Genomic DNA, 21,341 nt, shown 5'->3' on the forward strand with positions numbered 1-21,341 from the left:
CAGCCGAGGCATGTCCAGACCTGTACCTAGTGGAATACACATACAGGCACAGACAGGTATAACAGTGGTTTACCACATACCCATGGATTGGCGGGTAGCTAATGTTATCCCACTGTTCAAAAAGGGGGGTAGAGAGAAAACGGGGAATTACAGACCGGTAAGCCTGACATCGGTAGTGGGGAAAATGCTAGAGTCCATTATAAAGGATGTAATAGCAGAGCACTTGGAAAACAGTGACCGGATCGGACAAAGTCAACATGGATTTACAAAAGGTAAATCATGCTTGACTAATTTACTAGAATGTTTTTGAGGATGTAACTGGTAAAATAGATAAGGGAGAACCAGTGGATGTGGTATATTTGGATTTTCAAAAGGCTTTCGATAAGGTCCCGCATAAGAGATTAGCGTGTAAAATTAAGGCACATGGGATTGGGGGCAAGGTATTGACTTGGATAGAGAACTGGTTGGCAGACAGAAAGCAAAGAGTTGGAATAAACGGCTCTTTTTCCGAGTGGCAGGCAGTGACTAGTGGGGTACCGCAGGGATCGGTCCTTGGACCCCAGCTATTCACAATATATATTAATGATCTGGACGAGGGAACTAGATGTAATATCTCCAAGTTTGCAGACGACACAAAGCTGGGTGGGCGTGTGTGCTGTGAGGAGGATACCGAGATACTCCAATATGATTTGGACAGGTTGGGTGATTGGGCAGAAGCATGGCAGATGCAATATAATGTGGATAAATGCGAGGTTATCCACTTTGGTGTCAAAAACAGGAAGGCAGATTATTATTTGAATGGCAATAGATTGGGAGAAGAGGAAGTGCAATGAGACCTGGGCGTCCTTGTGCACCAGTCGCTGAAAGTTAGCATGCAGGTGCAGCAGGAGGTTATGAAGGCAAATGGTATGTTGGCCTTCGTAGCGAGAGGGTTTGAGTACAGGAAAAAGGATGTCTTGCTGCAGTTGTACAGGGCCTTGGTGAGACCGCATCTGGAGTATTGTGTGCAGTTTTGTTCGCCTTATCTGAGGAAGGATGTTCCTGCCGTGGAAGGAGTGCAGCGAAGATTCACCAGGCTGATACCTGGGATGGCAGGAATGATGTACGAGGAGAGATTGGGTCGATTGGGCTTGTACTCGCTGGAGTTTAGAAGAATGAGAGGGGATCTCATCGAAACTTACAAAATTCTAACAGGACTAGACAGACTAGATGCTGGAAGGATGTTCCCAATGGTCGGGGAGTCCAGAACCAGGGGTCACAATCTAAGGATAAGGGGTAAGCCATTTAGGACAGAGATGAGGAGGAATTTCTTCACCCAGAGAGTGGTGAACCTGTGGAACTCTCTGCCAAAGAAGGCAGTAGAGGCCAATTCATTAAATATATTCAAGAAGGAGTTGGATATATTTCTTAAGGCTAAAGGGATCAAGGGATATAGGGAGAAAGCAGGGACAGGGAACTGAGTTTGGATGATCAGCCATGATTTCATTGAATGGCAGAGCAGGCTCGAGGGGCCTGTAATGATATCAGCAAATAGTGATGTTATTTGCCTGTTTGATTATCATGCCTTACCAGCATAGTTGCATGTATTGATTACTTATGCCTGACCAGCAGAGGTCATGTGACAGAGACAAGCAGTTTGGTTTAGTTTCAGTTTCGTTCTAGATGCATCACTAGCATGATGTGTCCTGTAAATGCTGTTAAAAGAGTTGAACAAGCTTTAGATTAAAAGACATTCTCTTTCATAAATGTCTCGTCATTGAACCCACAAAGAAATCAATACATGGTGTCAGAAGTGATTGAAAGAGATGAAGAGAAAAAATCTGAAGTTAAATCAGCTCTCCACAAATTAGCAAGCCAAAAGAGAACATCGTTGCTTACCATTGGAGAATAGCTAACGAAGTGAAAAAATGGAAGGTTTACACCCACCGGCGACGCTTCAGTTGACAGGTAATGTGGCTGAAAATTGGAGGAGGTTCAAACAACGTTTGGGGTTGTATTTATCAGCAATCGGGGCTGACGAGAAAGGTGATAAAATGAAAGCGTCACTGTTCTTACATGTCGTGGGTGATGAAGCGCTGGAGGTGTATAATAATTTCACATTCGCTGCTGATGGAGACAAAATGAAGCTAGATAAAATAATGGAACAGTTTGAGGCCTACTGCATACCTAAACGTAAAGTGACGTTTGAGAGGCACAGATTTTTCACATGTGTACAGAAAACGGGAGAGACTATTGATCAGTATGTGACTGAACTGAGAAACAGAAGCAAATCGTGTGAATTTGGGGGACTGACAGACTCGCTGATAAAAGACAGACTGGTGTGTGGTATTCCGAATAATGGTCTACGGGAAAGACTGCTAAGAGAGCAAGATCTAGACCTGGGAAAAGCCATAGCACTGTGTAGGGCTACAGAGACCGTGAAGTTGCAGGCAAAGGAGCTGTTCAGTGACAGTAGCTGCAACGTGGATGCAGTGAGAATGAACGGATACAAACCGTTTAACAAAAAGAGCGCCAATGTGAAAAAAGAGGCGTGGCCAGCGAACGAAAACGAAAGGGACAATCGAAAGTCATGTAGTCGATGCGGTACACAGCATCCACTAAGAAAGTGTCCAGCATATGGTAAAACATGCAATAGTTGCAACAAGAACAACCATTATGCCTGTTGCTGTAAGAACCAAGCGCAACAAAGCAAGGTCCATACAGTAGATGAAAGCGAGATAGAGGAGTTCTATGTAGATGTTGTGTCTGAAAACAAAAAAGAAGAAAGAGACTGGATGTTGACACTAAAAGGGAATGACATACATATTCCATTTAAATTGGATACTGGAGCACAAGTTAATGTGATATCAGAGACTGATTTTAAGAAAATTAGACCCAGACCAAAGATACATGGAATAAAAGTGAAAGTGACAGGATACACTGGTACTGATATACCAGTGAAAGGAAGATGCATTGTCAAAGTAACACACAAGGACAGAGAGCACACGCTAGCATTAATCGAGGTGCCAAAGGATGTGCAAGCCATACTAGGTTTAAAAGCCTGTGAGAGACTGAACCTGGTAAAGAGGGTCCTCATTGTGGAAAGCGAAGTAGAGACAGTCTATGATGAACTCATGAAAGAGTACAAAGACCTATTTAAGGGTCTAGGCTGCATTCCAGGAGAACACACGATCAGAGTAGATAAAAGTATGACACCGGTCATACATCCATGCAGAAAAGTTCCGTTTGCTCTTCAAAAGCAACTGAAGGCAGAGTTGGACAGGATGGAAAGCCTGAACGTGATTCAGAAGATAGATGAGCCAACTGAGTGGGTGAGTTCCCTCGTCGTAGTGGACAAAAAAAATGGAAAGCTCAGAATTTGCCTGGATCCAAGAGATCGAAACAGAGCAATAAAGAGAGAGCACTTCAAGCTTCCTACACGTGAGGAAATCATGGCACAGTTTGCAAATGCAAAGTATTTCAGCAAGTTAGATGCATCATCAGGATTTTGGCAGATGAAATTGGACGAAGCAAGTTCAAGACTGTGCACGTTCAACAGTCCATTTGGCAGATACAGATTCCTAAGGTTACCATTTGGCATTGCCTCAGCTCCTGAAGTGTATCACAAAACTATTCATATGATCTATGAGCACCTGGAGGGAGTTGATACATCAATGGATGACATCATGGTATGGGGAACCACGAGAACTGAGCATGACGAGAGACTGAAAAAAGTGCTGGAAGCAACAAGGAAAACAAACCTGAAGCTGAATAGAGAGAAATGCCAGCTCGGGGTGACAGAACTGACATTCGTGGGAGATATCCTTAGCAGTGAGGGCATCAGACCAGATCCCAGAAAGGTGTCCGCCATTGAGAATATGCCAAAGCCACAATGCAAAAAGGACGTGCAGAGGTTTAATGGAATGATCAACTACATGGGTAAATTCATATCCAACCTCTCAGAAAGGATGGCACCACTGAGAAGACTAACTGAAAAGAACATAGAATGGGAATGGAATCATGAGCATGAGAAGTCATGGAGCGATCTAAAGAAACTGCTCACAGAGGAACCAGTTCTGAGGTTTTATGACCCAGCGAGACCCATCAAGATATCATCAGATGCATCACAGAGTGGGCTCGGTGCCGTTCTTCTGCAACAATATGACTACTGGCAACCTATTGCATATGCATCGCGCTCAATGACAGACGCGGAGACGCGATATGCTCAAATAGAAAAAGAGCTGCTCAGCATCACATACGCCTGTGAAAGATTTCACCAGTTTGTGGCAGGACAAGCAATCAGTGTAGAGACTGACCATAAGCCCTTGATTGCATTGTTCCAAAAGCCACTAAATAGCTGTCCGCTTAGAATACAAAGAATGATGATCAGGCTGCAACGCTATACACTGAATGTTGCGTACACACCGGGTAAGCTGATGTATACAGCAGACACGTTGTCCAGAGCTGTAGACCCAAGTGAGCCCGCAAACACCACAATGGATGAAAAAGTGAACGCCTACATGGACATGATCACAAGTGCACTGCCCATAGCAGATGCAAAAATGGAGCTCATAAAGAATGAGGCAAACAAAGATGAAACAATGAGACGACTGAGGAAAAGCATCTTGGATGGATGGCCCAACATGAAGCAAGACTGCTCACCTGACATGGCAGAGTACTGGAACTGCAGGGCAGAACTATCAGTGGTCGAAGACATCATCTACAAAGGAAGTAAAATAGTTATCCTAAAGAGTCTGAGAAAAGAGATGTTAAAAAAGATCCATGGAAGACATCTGGGAATCGAAAAGTGTAAGAAAAGAGCACGAGAGGTGATGTACTGGCCACGAATCAACCAAGATGTGACAAATGAGGTGTCAAACTGCACAATATGCCTTGAATATCGAGCAAGCAATCCGGTAGAACCACTAAAGCCACACCCAGTGCCAGACAGACCTTACCAGAAGGTAGGCGCTGACCTATTTGTATGTCAAGGGAAGGACTATCTTGTAGTCACAGACTATTACTCCCTGTATCCAGAGGTTTGTAGACTGTACACCACCACTGCAGATGCTGTGATAACATGTATGAAAGCCATATTCTCCAGACATGGCGTGGCAAGCGAGGTCTTCACAGACAACGGACCTCAGTTTTACAATGCAAGTTTCCGACACTTTGCCAAAGAGTGGGACTTTGTCCACACAACGTCAAGTCCTCACTATCCACAGTCCAATGGACTAGTGGAAAAATCGGTCCAGACAGTCAAAAGACTGATGTACAAGGCAAAAGACAGTGGAACTGACTTCTACCAAAGCATGCTTGTATACCGCACAACGCCGCTCGAGTGTGGTAAGTCGCCAGCCCAACTCCTGATGGGACGTCGGCTAAGGTCAAACCTACCCATCCCGGAGAACCTCCTGAAAACAAAAGAGGGGGAGAAAGTGAGGAAGTTCAAAGAACAACAGAAAGAAAAGCAAAAGTACTACTATGACAGAGGAACACAAAACCTACCTGAACTCCACACTGGTGACCAAGTAAGGTTCAAAGACAAAACAAACACATGGACTCAGAAGGGAACTGTCCTGAGTGAAGTTCAACCAAGATCATACACCATTCAGACAGATGAGGGTGCTGTTCTGAGAAGAAATCGTCGAGATCTTCTCATGGGACCAGCCACAGCAGGTCAAGAGACTGATACTGTTGAACAACCTGATCACACAGCTGAGAACCAATCATCTGAGGCAACAACTCAGATTCAAGGACAATCAATCAGAAAATCCTCAAGACACGTGAAGCCTCCTGAGAGACTCATTGAGCAAATTTAAGGACTATTGTTAAAGAAGGAAGTAATGTTATCTTATTCTTTCTTCAAGTTCTAGTGTATTGACATATTTCATGTGAACACACAAAGCAAGGTTAAAAAACCTTGATAATGATAATGTAAGTTCATTAAGTGTTACAGTTAAAATGCAGATTAATACAAAGAAAACATGTTGTTAGTTAAAAGTAAAATACTTTTGTTTTAAGAAAGGGAGATGTAATGATATCAGCAAATAGTGATGTTATTTGCCTGTTTGATTATCATGCCTTACCAGCATAGTTGCATGTATTGATTACTTATGCCTGACCAGCAGAGGTCATGTGACAGAGACAAGCAGTTTGGTTTAGTTTCAGTTTCGTTCTAGATGCATCACTAGCATGATGTGTCCTGTAAATGCTGTTAAAAGAGTTGAACAAGCTTTAGATTAAAAGACATTCTCTTTCATAAATGTCTCGTCATTGAACCTACAAAGAAATCAATACAGGGCCAAATGGCCTACTCCTGCTCCTATCTTCTATGTTTCAATGGCCTAGAAATTGGGTTGGTAGCGCCGGCGCTGAGCGCCTAAAGAGACCTAGAATTGGGGCGAAGCCCTATGTTGGGGCGGACGCTATGAAGATAGCGCCGACTCAGAAATTGACTATACTTTTAGCGCCTGCGCTAAGTGTTTGCACGCGCCCGCGAGCGCAAGCAGCTCATGACGTCATTTCAGTGTGCAACGCCTTTTAGGAGCGCCTGAGTGCATATTGGGTGGCGCCCGGAGCCTTAGCGCCCAGCGCTATTAGTGACAGTTCGAGGGAGGGCTAACAGGCCCTTCTCGGAGTAGGGCGGCACTATTTAAAGGGGACAGCTCTAGTGCAGAATCTTCTGCCACTTGGCCTGCTCATTGCGATCGCTGCTGGAGAGAGTTGGCGAGCTCATGTGGAGCGGAGTTCTGGGATTTGAGCTTCACAGTACTTGGGACTCTCAACCCTGTCCGAAGCACTTGCAGCACTACACCTAGAAGCCTTTTGACCAACTGGCATCGGAATGGGAGCTTGTTCCGAGGGCGACGGCCTCATCGCCCAACACTGTGAAGGGGCAGAGAGACGGCGGGAGAGGGGGCAGGGATTGGCCAGAAGGAGGAGGGGCAATCGAGGTCGGCCAAGCCGACGGGATGCTGCGAGGGTCTTTAGGCAGCAGGTGACAAGCCTTGACATTTCGGAGGAGCAGTGTTAGCGAAGGCTCCGAATCTGGAGGGACATTGTTACTGATCTGTGCCACCTGCTTGGTCAGGATCTGCAGCCGCGTGAACGCTGCAGAACCTCTCTGTCCGTGATGGCTACACTGACTGATGGCCTCCATTTTTATGCCAATGGATCCTTTCAGTCAGCCATTGGGGACAATGCGACTGTCGCTCAAGCTGCAGTCCGCTGTTGCATCCGGCAAGTGACAGATGCCCTTTATAGGCGAACGCGTCCATTCATGACCTTCCCTCGGACCCTGCACAAGCAGGCGGAGGAGGAGGAGTATGAGGAGGAGGAGGAGGAAGAGCAGGCGGAGGAGGAGGAGGAGGAAGATGGAAGGGCTGCTGAAAGTGGAAGGTCCATACGTCAGAGGCTCCACTGGACTCGTCTCGACACCCCTGTGGCGGAATGATGAAAGTCTTACCTCATGCGCACTTTGGATGTTTGAGGGCCTCTGCATGCCAGCATCACTGAAAGTAGTCACATGCACCAAGCAACATTGAAACTTCTGTTTATTGACACAAAAGTCTTTCATTACAGCTAAACCACGTAAAGTGAGCAGAAACCATAACTTCCAAAATAAATGTGACCTGTTCAGCCAAGCCGTAAAACTCAACAAAAATCTGCAACTATAACAGCAGCTGAGGGTGTCCTTGAATTTGGACAAACAAACGTCTCAGCACCTCCCTCTACAACTGGCCCCTTGAGGGAGAACGACTTCTCTTTCGCGCCCGGCCCCTTCCCTCCCTGCTGCTCCTACGTAATTGCACCCCAGTGGCGGGCTCAAGGCTGGGGGACGCTTGCTCACTGTCTGGACGCGCAGAAGCCCCTGAGGTACGGCCTGGCCGACCTCTGGGCTTGGAGGGTGCGGACGCAGGATGCTTGCTTTGAGCATGGCTGGAAGCAGTGTGGGCTGCAGGTGGTGGCAGCTGCAATGCAGGCGTCCCAGCGCTGGCATGTGCAATGGTCTCCTGACAAGAGAGGACACCTGCACCATGGTCGGACGACACACTGACTATCTGAGGGGAGCGGCTCGGCTCATCCGGCACAATCGCAGGCTCCACGGATTCCTGGCATTGTACGGGAGTGGAAGGGCCCGGGGTGATCCTATCTGATGCAGAGAGGGTGGCTGCAGTGAGACATCGCGTTGCGTCAATCTGGCTGTGGAGGAGACCAGCAAGTGACTTCGTGGCAACAGTGAGGACCTGTGTGCCAGGTGCCAGTGCTTCGGAGAAGGCCTGGACAGTCCTTCCCATGGCCTCGGACAAGGCAGGAGCCGACCGCTCCACTGCCTCGGACAAGCCCTGCACAGACCTTTCCAGGGATTGTCCGAAGCCCTGAACAGTCCTTTCCATTGCCGACTCAAAGCCGTGGACAGTCCTCTCCATTGTTGGGCTGAAGCCCTGGATAGTCCTGTCCATTGTGGCCCCGAAGCCCTGGATAGACCTGTCCATTGTTTCCCCGAACACCTGGAGAGTCCTCTCCATTGTTGCGCCAAAGCCCTGCAGAGTCCTCTCCATTGTTGCCCCGAAGTCCAGCATACTCCTAGCCAATGAATCTATTGACTCAGGCATCTTCTCCACTGCAGCCATCAGCTCCGTGTGTCTGACCCGGGCCTGGTTGCTCATCTCTGCCAGGCGACGGACCTCATCTGCACTCTGTGCAGCAGTCATGACGACCTGCCTTGCCCTGCGGGGAGACGGTGGCCGAACTTGCCTATCCCCCCTGCGTTGCTCCATGCCGCTTGGTCCGGCAACTGGTTCATCCTCAGAGCCACCCCCCCTCCCCTCCAGGGGACTACTATCCCCAGTCTGCAGATGTCTCAGCTCCCCGGATTCTGCAACGGCTGGTCCGGATTCCTCCTGGTCCTCGCCTCCGGTGGCACTGGCAGCTTCAGCGCGTTGAGCCCGAGTTGGTGCTGCTTCATCTGAAAGTGGGAGGTGGAAGAGTGGCTTTAGCAGAAGGACAGGTTTGCTGAAAGGCATGCCAGATTGCGGCAAGGCTCTGACATGGCTGCACACTGAGGATGCATGCTGGCGGGGGGACCAAGTGGAAGGCAACAGGTGGAAAAGGTGAGAGTCTTACCCTCGCTGTTGGTAATGGGGTCGGCAGATGCAGTGGTGACTGGACCAGACAGACGTCCTCCAAGTATCTGGTGCACTCTCTCCTCCAGGTCCGTGAGAGTGACCACTTGTGCAGGTCCGCCACCGGTTCGACGCTGCTCCTTTCGAATCTGCGCCATCTTGGACTGCAGGGGAAAGAAGGGGAGGTTCTGTTACATGAGGCCTTGAGACATCATCGCATCCCCCCATTGTGCAAGAGCCCTTACATGAGGCCTTGAGACCTCCTCGCATGCCCCCCATTGTGCAAGAGCCCTTACATGAGGCCTTGAGACATCATCGCATGCCCCCCATTGTGCAAGAGCCCTTACATGAGGCCTTGAGACATCATTGCATGCCCCCGATGGTGCAAGAGCCCTTACATGAGGCCTTGAGACATCTGTCCATGTGTGTGCCCAGAAAGGGCCATGGGTGCATACTAACAGATGGCCATTGACGCATCATTGCAGCAGGGTGCCCGAAGTCAGCTGCAGATGGAGGGAAGCACAAGTTTGGTAAACCATCACTCACCCTAACGATCCGTGTGAGGTCGTTGAATTTCTTCCTGCACTGAACAGGGGTCCTGGTCGCCATGCTGCTGGAGTTCACCCTCACAGCAACCTCCCTCCAAGATCATCGGTAAGCCTTCTGATTTGGCCTCTTGCCATTATCCGGGTACAGGACCTCCCGACGGTGTTCAACTGCAGCCAACAAGTGGTCCAGAGCCTCAGAGCTGAAGCGCTCTGCTCTCTGCCTAACCTTCTCCATAACGATCACCTTGTACCGCCAGACAAGGGCGAGCGCCGAATCTGAGGCCTGCAGGGCGTTGGGTGTTGAAGCTCAGTCTGACTGACCCACCCCTTTAAGAGCCGGCCGGCGCCTGTAGGTCTCGTGCTTTCCCGTAATTGAGTTCACCTGCGCTGCGCCCGTCCGCATCGATATTGAGTAGCGCCTGACCTTTTGCGCCTTAAGATCACCGTGCAACGGCTGAATTAGCGCCTCAAGACCCTTTGGGGGCGATGCAACTCAATATCTCGCCAGGCAGCGATAAGTTTCGTCTGGCTATAAACTTAGCGCTTCGCCACTTCTAACGCCTCAAGCGAGGCTTTTCCCAATTTCTAGGCCAATGTTTCTTACCCTGGGAAGGTGGATCATATCACCAACTCGGAATTTTCTTTCCATCAGTGAATAATTTCATTGCCATCTCACAAGGCATTGCAGGAAGGTGAAAGAATTGCTTCAAAAAAATCTTAAAATCTACCTATGCACACCGCCCCCCACCCCACCCACATAGTGCAAAAAACGGTCAGCAACTTTAATCATTTAAATTGATCATTCCTTTACAAAAGCATTGAGTAGACAGATGGTTTATTCCTGGCCTGTGTTGTGGGTTCCTTGGGTAGAGTAGCCCCCACCACTCCCCCAGGCAGATTTAAGATCATGCCCCTCGCTGTTTACAGTGGCACTGGTCTGGAACCCTCCCTGTAATTGGTGTCACTGGAATAGCCTAGCAGAGAGGGAGCTCTTCCTCAAGGGTGTCTGGAGAGGCCTAGCAGAGAGGAAGACCCTACTCAAACGTCTCAAAAAAAACAAAAGGAAGTCTTTCTATAAAAAGGTGCAGTGCTTTGAAACAGGAAGTGGAACCCCTCAACTTTCCTTCCCTTCTGTAAATACCGAAGAGGCGATTACACGAATGTGCACTCATGGAGTGGAACATCTCCCACCAGGAGCCAATACAGGGCATGTTCCCCCAGGGCTTTCCACCCATTAGCCTTAATGGATGGCAAATCATGGGAAGCAGGCCGACGGTTTCCAAAATGCGCGCTCCTGTCGAGTGAGCCACCCCATTGGGAGCACAATTACATGAAATCGGTTACTCTGTATTTTACTAACTGATATGAAGGTAAAATTAAACCCATAACCAGACACCTGGCCATCCTCGTTTATAACGTCTAAAGATTCAAGCGAGATAGAGACACGGCACCAGTTACAAAATTATTTTAGAAAGGGAAAATAAAAAACCGTTCTGCAACCAGTGGTGTAAAACACCTTTTTGATGTCACCCTCAAATATCTTTCTTTATCACTGTTGTGTATAACCCATAGGGGGTGATTTTGCCAATGGGGGTGCGTTGGAGGTGGGGCTGCTGCTTGTCGGGTTTTAGTCCCGCCTCCATTGACTTGTGGCCAACCCACGCTATTTTCCCTTGATTGACCTTGTTATGCCCGCCCAGCGGGCTCAGCACGCCAATTAAGGGAAAGCCGGTGACAGAGAACGTCAGTGTATGACGTTTCATCTGTCAAAATTGTCATCGTTTGACAGCTTTGAGAAGCTGTCAAACACTGACAGTCTCTGTTGTTTGAGGAGTCCTTGTACTCAAGGTTCACCAAACCTATTTCCTGAGCAGAAAGTAGATGGTTGTTGCATCAGAGAATGCAGCAGCCATTCTGTCACCTCTGCCGTGGAGATGCTGGAGCGTCCACATCCCCACCGAGTGAAGCCTGCAGGAAGAAACAAAGGTAAGTAAACTTTTTTTTAACACTTTTCACTTACTTCACATATTTACCTCTCCACACTTGCACCCATCACTCACCTCCACAGCGCACTTTTGGACGCCTCCGACCCCCGCAGACCCACTGCTCGCCTCACTGACCCTGGCGGGGTTTCCCGACGTCGGGAAGCCCGCACCTCTGTTGGAAAAATGGTGATAATCCTCTTAACTGCCTGTTAACTACCCGGCGCGGGTCGGGTACCCGCCTCCTGGGAAGATGGCACGGAGGCTGGTTGGAGAGGGATGGGTACCCGCCCCCAGATTCTGCCATTTTCCCAGCAGTCCCGCCTCCAAGCCCGTCTCCCCAGGGCTGGCAAAATCGCCCCCATAGTATCCATGCCTTCACTGATCCATTGAGCTTTGCTGAAAATCTCTTCATAAGAGGGCGGAAAGGCAGGACATTCTGAGCTTGATGGAAGTGCATTAAAAGTTTTGCACTTTTTAAAATGTATCCGTTTCACCAGCGCTTCATACATACAAAACCAGGAGTGTGAAATATCATTATACTGAGCATAATAGGACAACTGTGCAAGCTTGGAAACAGGACAGCATCATTCTGACCTGCAATAAATTTGTACCAAGACACAGATGCAGCACACAAATAAAACAATGACACCCTCCCAATGCTGATCCTGTGGACTCTGCTAGCAGATCAGCTATCACAGATCGTTTTCAATCGTTGCAATGGAGTTCAGCCATTGATTTACTGACCCACAAACACTGTAGGCTTCCCGGAAAGCTGCCAGAAAATACAACTCCACTTCCCACCCCCCACCCCCCCAACCCCCGCCCGATGAGCAAAAAATGAAAGTTTAAAAGAACCTTGGCAAAGGAGGCGTTTGAAGTTCTGACGTCCATCCTCATGAGTCCTGCCAGACTCCTCATGGCCATTAATGCCCCTGAAAGACCTTTTCGTGGCAGCAAATACTGGCGTGATTTAGCGCGGGCGGCAATGCGAGCGGAGAACTCCAAAATGGATGAACTGGCGCCAACTCGGCGCTGCACGCTGATTGACGTTGCGCTCCATCTCATTAACATACTCTCGCTGCTATCAGTTAATGGCAGTGCTGACGACCTGCCAAAAATGGCGGTCGCCGCAGTACCTGCCACCAGCTGGCGGAAGACCGGCGGCTGCCCCTGTTTTATCGAAGCAATTTCTAGGCCTAAGAGCAATATACATGCATACTTGGCTATATACAGATTGCTGTATATAGTGACACCACAAGTCCCGGCCAGAATGGAGATGATTGGGTAATTTCCCCGTCAATCATGCCTGGAGACCACACTGCTGGGATTGATTTTACGCAAATAGTTTGCATTATGTAACTATCCTGCACTCACTGCATTTTGCTGGAGAAATAAGCCTGCTGTACTCGGGAGACTCTGTTTGATGTAGTTTGGGTCACGTTTGTAGAGACTCTGCAAATTAAAACCACAAGTCCCACCCCGCCTCCAACTCATTGGCTGACACAATGGTGTCAATATTCACTCAGTATAAAGATTCCTTGAGTGCTGATTGCTCTACAGAAATTTGAATGTTGTGTTTCCTAAGTATTGTACAGGGATTCAAGAGCTTGTAGCATATTGCTCAGGTCAAGCCGGAAGATACTCAGTTAGACAAAGACTGGCAAGGTTTACCATGTAACAGACCGGTATTATTCTGCTGCTAGGATGGCTCCGCATCCCTTTAGGGCCAAAGGATCTAACTGCTGCAAGTCAGCACATACTTAAGGACAATTACAGGGTAAATGTTCTAAGACACAGCTGGCATCTCTAGAGACTGACAGCTAGTAGTAAATCCCTGGATCCTCGTCAAAGGTCAAGAAACCTTTGCATCGGTAACAAATTTGTGACACGTGACATTTAATTGACTAAAAATTACATAGAATCATAGAAACTTATGGCACAGTCGGTCCATTGTGTCTGTGCCAGCCGAAAAAGAGCTAACCAGCCTAAACCCACTTTCCAGCTCTTGGTCTGTAGCCTTGTAGGTTACAGCACTTCAAGTGCATATCCAAGTACTTTTTAAATGCAATGAGGGTTTCTGCCTCTACCACCTTTTCAGGCAGTGAGTTCCAGACCCCCACCACCCTCTGGGTGAAAACATTTCTCCTCAACTCCCCTCTAAACCTCTGACCAATTACTTTAAATCCATGCCCCCTGGTTATTGACCTCTCTACATAAACACACAAGAGAGAACAAGATTACAGCACATATATCAGAGATTATGTAGCCACTGTGTATTATACTGATTCCTCAATTGCTCTATACATGGCATTAATTCAAATGAAGGAGTTGGCATAAAGTCAGGCTGTTTAACAAAGTAGCAGGTGTATGAAAAAGAAAACATAGTTTTTCTGTTAGATACTGTGAACATCACCAGCAGTGTGATCAGGTGTGCTGGTGGTTAGTGAAGGACCCGTGACCTCACCTGAGCATGTGACGCAGGAAATGCCCTCTGCACTGAGGTTATACTTGAGGTCAAGGAGAACCTGAATGTTGGTATCAGGGCTGAAGAGCAGGGGCGCTCTGCTGGCTGGGCGCAGTTGGGTTGCGAATCCTATGGACATCACCAGGGTAATGATGTAAAAGCCTGGAAGGATGAAAAACAAAAGAGCAATAAAAAAAAAGTGCCTTTTCTCTTATAAAATAGTAAGCATCACTTTTTAAAAAAAAAAAGTTCTTTGTGTTTTCTCTATGCAAGAGGGTAAATTCATGTATCCCACAGACCCAGTGAGGAGCTGAGCTTGAAGGGAGCACGGGTGGGGAGAATTGATGCTAGTGTTGTAGCTCTATCTCCAATCTGTGCTGGGTGGGCGGAATTGGTGAATTTAGCTTAAAATATTATCGGCCCGTATTTTCCGATGCCTACGGGTGGGTACGGGCTGTGTACACACCCGTAGGGACATTGGAAATGCTGGTTTCAGGCGTGCGAAGCGCATGCGCTGAAAACTGGTATTTCCGATCTGTCAAGAATGCTCTCGACAGATCGCACGCCTGCCCTGGAGAAGGGCCTCTGCGGGGGGGGAGTTCCGCTTTCTGGAGAACCTCCGTCCGCTGAAAACCCTTAGAAATCTTACACCTGGTAAAAGCAGCTTAAGGCCTGCTTTTACCAGCATAAGAGTTTTAAAAAAGTTTAAAAAACAATTTTTTTCCACTCATTTATAATTTAAAAATACTTTTAATAAAAGGTAAGTTTATTTTTAGCCCTGTAAAAAACTCTAATTATTATTTTCAAAAAATTACATTTTTGTTTAAAATATTAAATTTCATGTAATTTTAACTGAATTTAAAAATGCGATGGTTTAAAAAAAATGTATTTAGTGTTTTTGGGGTTATCCCCATTCATGTGTTTGATGGGGCTACCGGTCAAAAGTATGAAGGGGGATTCCCTTCTCCTATTGGCTGGCCTGGCCCACGTGATCCCAGGGATGCTTGCGAACCGCCTGCGCCCCTGGGATACCTGGGCCCTGCACATTTCGACTGTGGAGAGGCCCAGGAGCGGAAGTGTACGCACCTCGGGAGCCCTCAGATAAGTGCGTAGATTTTTTTCCCCGATAGGAGGCATCTGCACGCAGGAAGCCTCAGATCGGAAATTACGGGCCAATATTGTTGCCTAAAAAGAAACTAAAGTCTTGAAATTACACATTGTACTAAGGTGTTAATGTCTTCATGGTGGACAAAGGAAATTATAATCTTAAAATTAGAGCCAAACCACTCAGGAGAAAAACACACACACACACCAGGCACACACACACACCAGACACACACACACACCAGACACACACACACACCAGACACACACACACCAGACACACACACACCAGACACACACACACCAGACACACACACACCAGACACACACACACACACCAGACACACACACACACCAGACACACACACACCAGACACACACACACCAGACACACACACAACCAGACACACACACAACCAGACACACACACAACCAGACACACACACAACCAGACACACACACACCAGACACACACAGCGAAAGAACTCCTTCCCCCAACAGGCTGTCGACGCTGGGTCAATTGAAACTTTCAATAGATTTTTGTTAGGTAAAGGTATCAAGGGGTATAGAGCAAAGGTGATAAAGTGGGGTTGAGGTACAGATCAGACATGATCACATTGAATGGCAGGACAGGCTCAAGGGGCTGAATGACCTACTCCCGTTCCTCTGTTCCTATTAATATGAATCCATTAGGTGATACATTTTGCAAGGATCATTCCCGGCATGGAACCTTGCAAAGTATACCTTTAATGTTTATACGCTAATATTACACAGTGTAATTTCAGGATCTATGGGTATTAATTGAGAAATCACCAAACATTCTTTAGTGTACACAGGCAAAGTGCATAGGCTTACAGTATGTTTCCATCAGTCCATATGTAACATTCGCTCATATGGGAAAGAGCAATATTATGTCATTGGCTCCTGAGATTGATGCACTTCCTGGTTTTCTACGGAGAGACGCAAGCTACGACTTGGGTGACGGGGGGGGGGGGGGGGTGGGTGGGGGCGGGGAAATAAACACAAAACGCTGAGGTCATTGGCTGCAGTAGGAACGCGGCCTACTTGGAATCTGGCCAATTGTTTGCAGTTGAATGCTCCTCCATCTGGGCCTGCCGACATCGGGCCCAGTTGCAGACCAACGCTGCTATTTACCCTCCACGCCCAGTGGGCACCCTAGCTGTGCCAATACTGACTTGGGCAACCGCTCACCTCAATATCTGACCTCCTGGGAGCCAACGGGTGGAAGTCCTACCCCACCCCCATTAGTTACAGTGGCAATGCAGGACGGCAGATTTTTGGGTCCATCATTTTCTACCAGTTGTGGAACATCCAGCTGTTCTGTATATAAGAACATAAGAAGAGCAGGAGTAGGCCATACGGCCCCTCGAGCCTGCTCTACCATTCAATAAGATCATCGACCTTTCCCGCCCGATCTCCATATCCCTCGATTCACCTGGAGTTCAAAGATCTATCGATCTCAGCCTTGAATATACTCAAAGACTCAGCATTCGCAGCCCTCTGGGGCAGAGAATTCCAAAGATTCACAGCCCTCAGTGAAGAAATTCTTCCTCATCTCAGTCTTAAACGGCCTAACCCTTATCCTGAGACTATGCCCCCTAGTTCTAGACTCTCCAGCTCCACCAGACAGTCAGCAGTAAATTAATCTATTAGAACATTCAGTAAGCTGATGAATTTTGACATCCATGTCAAATATATTAACCTAAACAGCACTACTTAACCTTAATAAAATAAAACCATTTTATTCTTGAAAGCCTCTCATCATCTTTTCAATGACTTCAGGCTTTGGTGCTTTACATGTACTGGAAGGTCATTGGCCCTTGAAATACTTGTTGCATTGGAGAGGAATTAGAAGGAAAGGCCAATGGATTCTTGAATATTTTTAAGCAAGAGCAATAAAGATGGCAGTAAGAATCATCAGGGAATAGCTTTGGCGTCTGAAAAATCTTTCAATTGAGATATCTTTGGCCAGTTGAGAGAGCAACTGAGACAAGCAGCACAAGTGCAAATTGGATCAATTGCTGAGGGGATCAACTGAGGTCGAAATGAGGCTTCTTCTACCAACGGTGCAATTATTATTTGATTGCTTCCAGCCATGTGAAAAATCCATCACAGGTGAAAGAGAGGAAACCGGACTCTTCACACGCAACAGAAATAAAAGGTAAAGTGACTGATCCCACACTCCGAGTTCCACCAGGGTTGGAGAACGAGCGCTTAGTGCTTGTAGCCCTTTCTCCGATTTGCACTCCCTTCAAGTGTGGCTCCCAGCTGGGAAGGCAGGATTAGTGAATTTACCCAAGAGTCACATTTCTGAAATGGAATGAAATTCAAAAGAAAAACATAAATCAGCCAGCTGTGGAGAGGTTGATTCAACTGAAGAATACAGAAATAATGCAAGAAGCAATTTCTGCTCCTACTGTGCACAGCCGACATGCGTTAAGCTTCACTGTGTTTATTCTCAGATGATCAAACAGAAATAATAAAATAACCCCCCCACCCCACCCCCCAACAAAATCCCATGAACTCAATATTGTAAAGCAGAAATGGAAAATTCTGTTGTGGATCGTGAGTTCCAAATCCATCACAAAATTGTCCTCCGTTTAAATCCCAGACTCCACTGTACGACGTGCACTCCCCGTTAAACTAGCAAATTATAACACGACTCGAGGAAACCGCAGCTTCGAAGATTTATTCTGAGAACCAGTTAATTTACGATTGCATGATGAAGCAATGGAAAAGTCAGCAATTTGCAAAGGTGAAAATTGATGACAGGAAATAGCAAGAGATGCCAGGTTACCTAATCATTATTGGAAAATCTTTCAGTGTTATTAGCGTTTAGCGATCTCCACTGTAAAATTCCCACTTATACCACCTCCCGTGGCCATTCCTTTTTTCCTATTTACACCCAACCTTTTTGGCTTTCCTCTGATTAAAACAAAAAACCTTTTCTCCCTTTTATTTGACCTGGATTTGAACTGCAAATGCTAACGCTGCCTCACCACCCACAGCCCGCCCACCAGCGACCTGGTCACTTTCCCTTTCTGCCCTGAATTACAATCACATTTAAGGGATCCTTTGGGGCCAATCTCCTGAGCACGCAGTGTTGGTGGGGGAGTCTCAGCCCTATCAGCCGCAGGACATCGCAGGCTCGTTGCCCTGGACTTTTTGTATGGAAAACGGTAGACAGTATACCTGCAAACTCCCAAGATAAGCACGACCAGCAGCGAGAGCTCCAAAAATACAACCCCTAGTGTAACGTATTCACCTTTTGGTGTCAGCTGTGGCTCAGATGGTAGCACTCTCGCCTCTGAGTCAGAAGGTTGTGGGTTCAAGTGCCACTCCAGTGACTTGAGCACATAATCTAGGCTGACACTCCAGTGCAGTGCTGAGGGAGTGCTGCACGGTCGGAGGTGCCGTCTTTCGGATGAGACGTTAAACCGAGGCCCCGTCTGCCCTCTCAGGTGGACGTAAAAGATCCTATGGCACTGTTTCGAAGAGCAAAGTAGCTCACCTTGGTGTCCTGGCCAATATTTATCCCTCAACCAACATCACTAAAACAGATTATCTGGTCATTTATCTCATTGCTGTTTGTGGGAGCTAGCTGTGTGCCAAATGGCACCCACATTTCAACAGTGACTACACTTCAAAAAAAGTACTTAATTGGCAGTAAAGCACTTTGGGTTATCCTGAGGCCGTGAAAGGCACTATATAATTGCAAAGATTTTTTTCTTTTTATACACCCTCACGTTGAAAGAATGAATCCGGATAACATGCATTCCGTTTCTTCAAGTGTATAAGATCACCTTTTTCTCCAGTATCTACAAAAGGTTCTGCTTCCCCCCAACCTCGCCCCAACATCCCACCCCATTTGGACTGAGATAAGGGGCTGGATTTTCACTGAGGAGGCGGGTAGGAGGTGGGAGTACAACTTTCGGGGTTGTAGTCCCGCCTCCATCGCGTTCTAGCCAACCCACACGATTTTGACTTGACTGACCTTGTTGAGCCTGCCCAGCGGCTAATTAAGGGCCACCCAGCAACAGGTGACGTCACAGATTGACATTTCATCTGTCAACAACTTTTGACATATGAAATATCAGCGTTTCACAGCTGTCTGAAGCTGTCAAACACTGACAATCTGTACTCCAAGTTAATTCCTTCCTCTCAGGATGATTTAGAGATCTCCCCGGAACAGAAAGCAGAATGCTGCAATTTTTGACAGATTGTGGCCATTCTGCTTTCTGTGCCGGTGAGATGAGGGACTCCCGAGACCTAAAGGAAGGAAGGCTGTAAAGGTAAGTAAAACTTCTTTAAACACTTTAAACACACCAAACACACTTACCTCTGCACTCATGCACCCATCACTCACCTGAACACCGGACATCTCGAACCCTCCAAGCCCTTCAGCCCGACGGTCCGCCTCGCAAACTTGCCGTGGTTTGGAGCCGTCGGGATTCCTACACTTCAGCTATGAAAATAGGGATTAGGCTAAAAACTGCCTGCTAACTACCTGTTAACAGGCAGTTAATTGGCACTAATCCCCTTCCCGCCTCGGGGAGGCGAGTCCCAGCGCGGGTCGGGTACCCGCCTCCTTTGAAACTGGCATGGAGGCGGGTTGGGGGCGGGATGGGTTCGTGCCCCCCGATTTCGGGGTTTTAACCCCCCACATGCCTCCAATCCCGCCTCCATGGTTCAATGAAAATCCTGCCCACGGTATCTTCAACCTCAGCAGTTCAACAATAACCCACTTAATTCTTACCTAAAATGATCCATTTACCCTTTACTGCAGGAAGTGCAACAAAATGGTAAAGTATGTCTTGCAGTCTTGTGATCAGTTGACCAGGGTGGTGCCTCCCATCTTCAGGTGGAAGTGCCTCAGGCAGTAGTGAAACCAAGGGGACGTCCCCATTGTCCAAAGAGGCTTTAGGAAAATAAAAGTAATAAACTATTTAAAGAGATGCATCTTTGCGAAAACATATTTGGCAAACTTGTTTTTTTTTTTAAATCACTCACTTGCAAGCATGCTGCAAAGAATCTTGTTGAAAGGAATAATCGATTCTTTTCAGTGGTATTTGCAACGTGGTCTTTCACTAAGGCTACTCCATTCAAAAGGATTAGTTTGATGAAAATGATGCACGATTTTTCTAACTCACCAAAATAAATATGCCTGCCAAATATGTTTTCATGTAGACAGTGCCTATTCAAACATATAAGCAGGTGATTCTCTGGCTACGATTAAATAGATAAGAATGGAACCAGGCGAGTGCAGTCCCACCCAGCTGGATGACGGTGGAGAGGCGTTGGAGGAGGGCGGAGTGGTCAGCCGTATCAAAGGCTGCTGAGAAGTTGAGAAGGACGAGGAGGGATAGTTTGCCTTTGTCGCAGTCACAAAGGATGTCATTTGTGACTTTGACGAGAGCCGTTTCGGTACTGTGGCAAGGGGCAGAAACCTGACTGGAGGGACTCAAGCACGGAGTTCCAGGAAAGATGGGCATGGATTTGGGAGGTGACAACACGTTCAAGGACTTTGGAGCGGAAAGGGAAGTTGGAGATGGGGCGGTAGTTTGCAAGGACGGAGGAGTCAAGGTATTTTTTTTTGAGAGGTGTGATGACGGCAGATTTGAAGGAGATGGGGACAGTACCCAAGGGGAGAGAGCCGTTAACAATGTCAGCTAACATAATTTAAAATCAAATGAACAGTAGTGTAAATTCCCTATTGGGACCCTGAGCTGCACCTTTAAGAATGCCTAGATTGGAGAATCAATACTACAGTGTTGAAGCCTTGCCTCTGATCTGCACTCTGATCCCTGCAAGAGAACAGTGAATTTACCTTAATATCTTAACAAAGGCTTGTGTAAAGTGGGAATCATCTACCAGGTTTAATTTTGCTGAGACATCTTCAGGAACTTGCTTATTAATTAAGATGCTGCAATGGAGGAAAAAAGCAGGACGCTCTCCCAGTTCCCTGGCCATCACTTCTCCCTAACCAATAGCACCAAAAAACACCTAGATTAACTGGCCAGTCATCTCGTTGCTGTTTGTGGGACCTTACTGGTACAGAATGGCTGCTGCATTTGCGCACAGAGCAGTCACTGCACTCAAAGTACTTCATTGA

At 47.2% G+C, this 21,341-nt stretch overlaps 1 protein-coding gene across 1 annotated transcript in view; it reads right to left on the minus strand.

Annotated features, from left to right (window-relative positions):
• The window catches only part of disp3 (dispatched RND transporter family member 3), a 608,183-nt gene that overhangs the window by 97,855 nt on the left and 488,987 nt on the right, over nt 1-21,341 (minus strand). Inside the window, exons 12-13 of the mRNA XM_085966861.1 lie at nt 19,986-20,147; nt 14,105-14,266 (exon numbers count right to left, since the gene is read on the minus strand). Of these exons, the coding sequence (XP_085822987.1) occupies nt 14,105-14,266; nt 19,986-20,147 (324 nt within the window). The remainder of the gene's footprint in view (nt 1-14,104; nt 14,267-19,985; nt 20,148-21,341) is intronic.

The sequence above is a fragment of the Somniosus microcephalus genome, chromosome 25 (assembly GCF_052327205.1).
Source record: "Somniosus microcephalus isolate GS21.2 chromosome 25, FLI_Smic_1.0, whole genome shotgun sequence".
Taxonomy (NCBI): domain Eukaryota; kingdom Metazoa; phylum Chordata; class Chondrichthyes; order Squaliformes; family Somniosidae; genus Somniosus; species Somniosus microcephalus.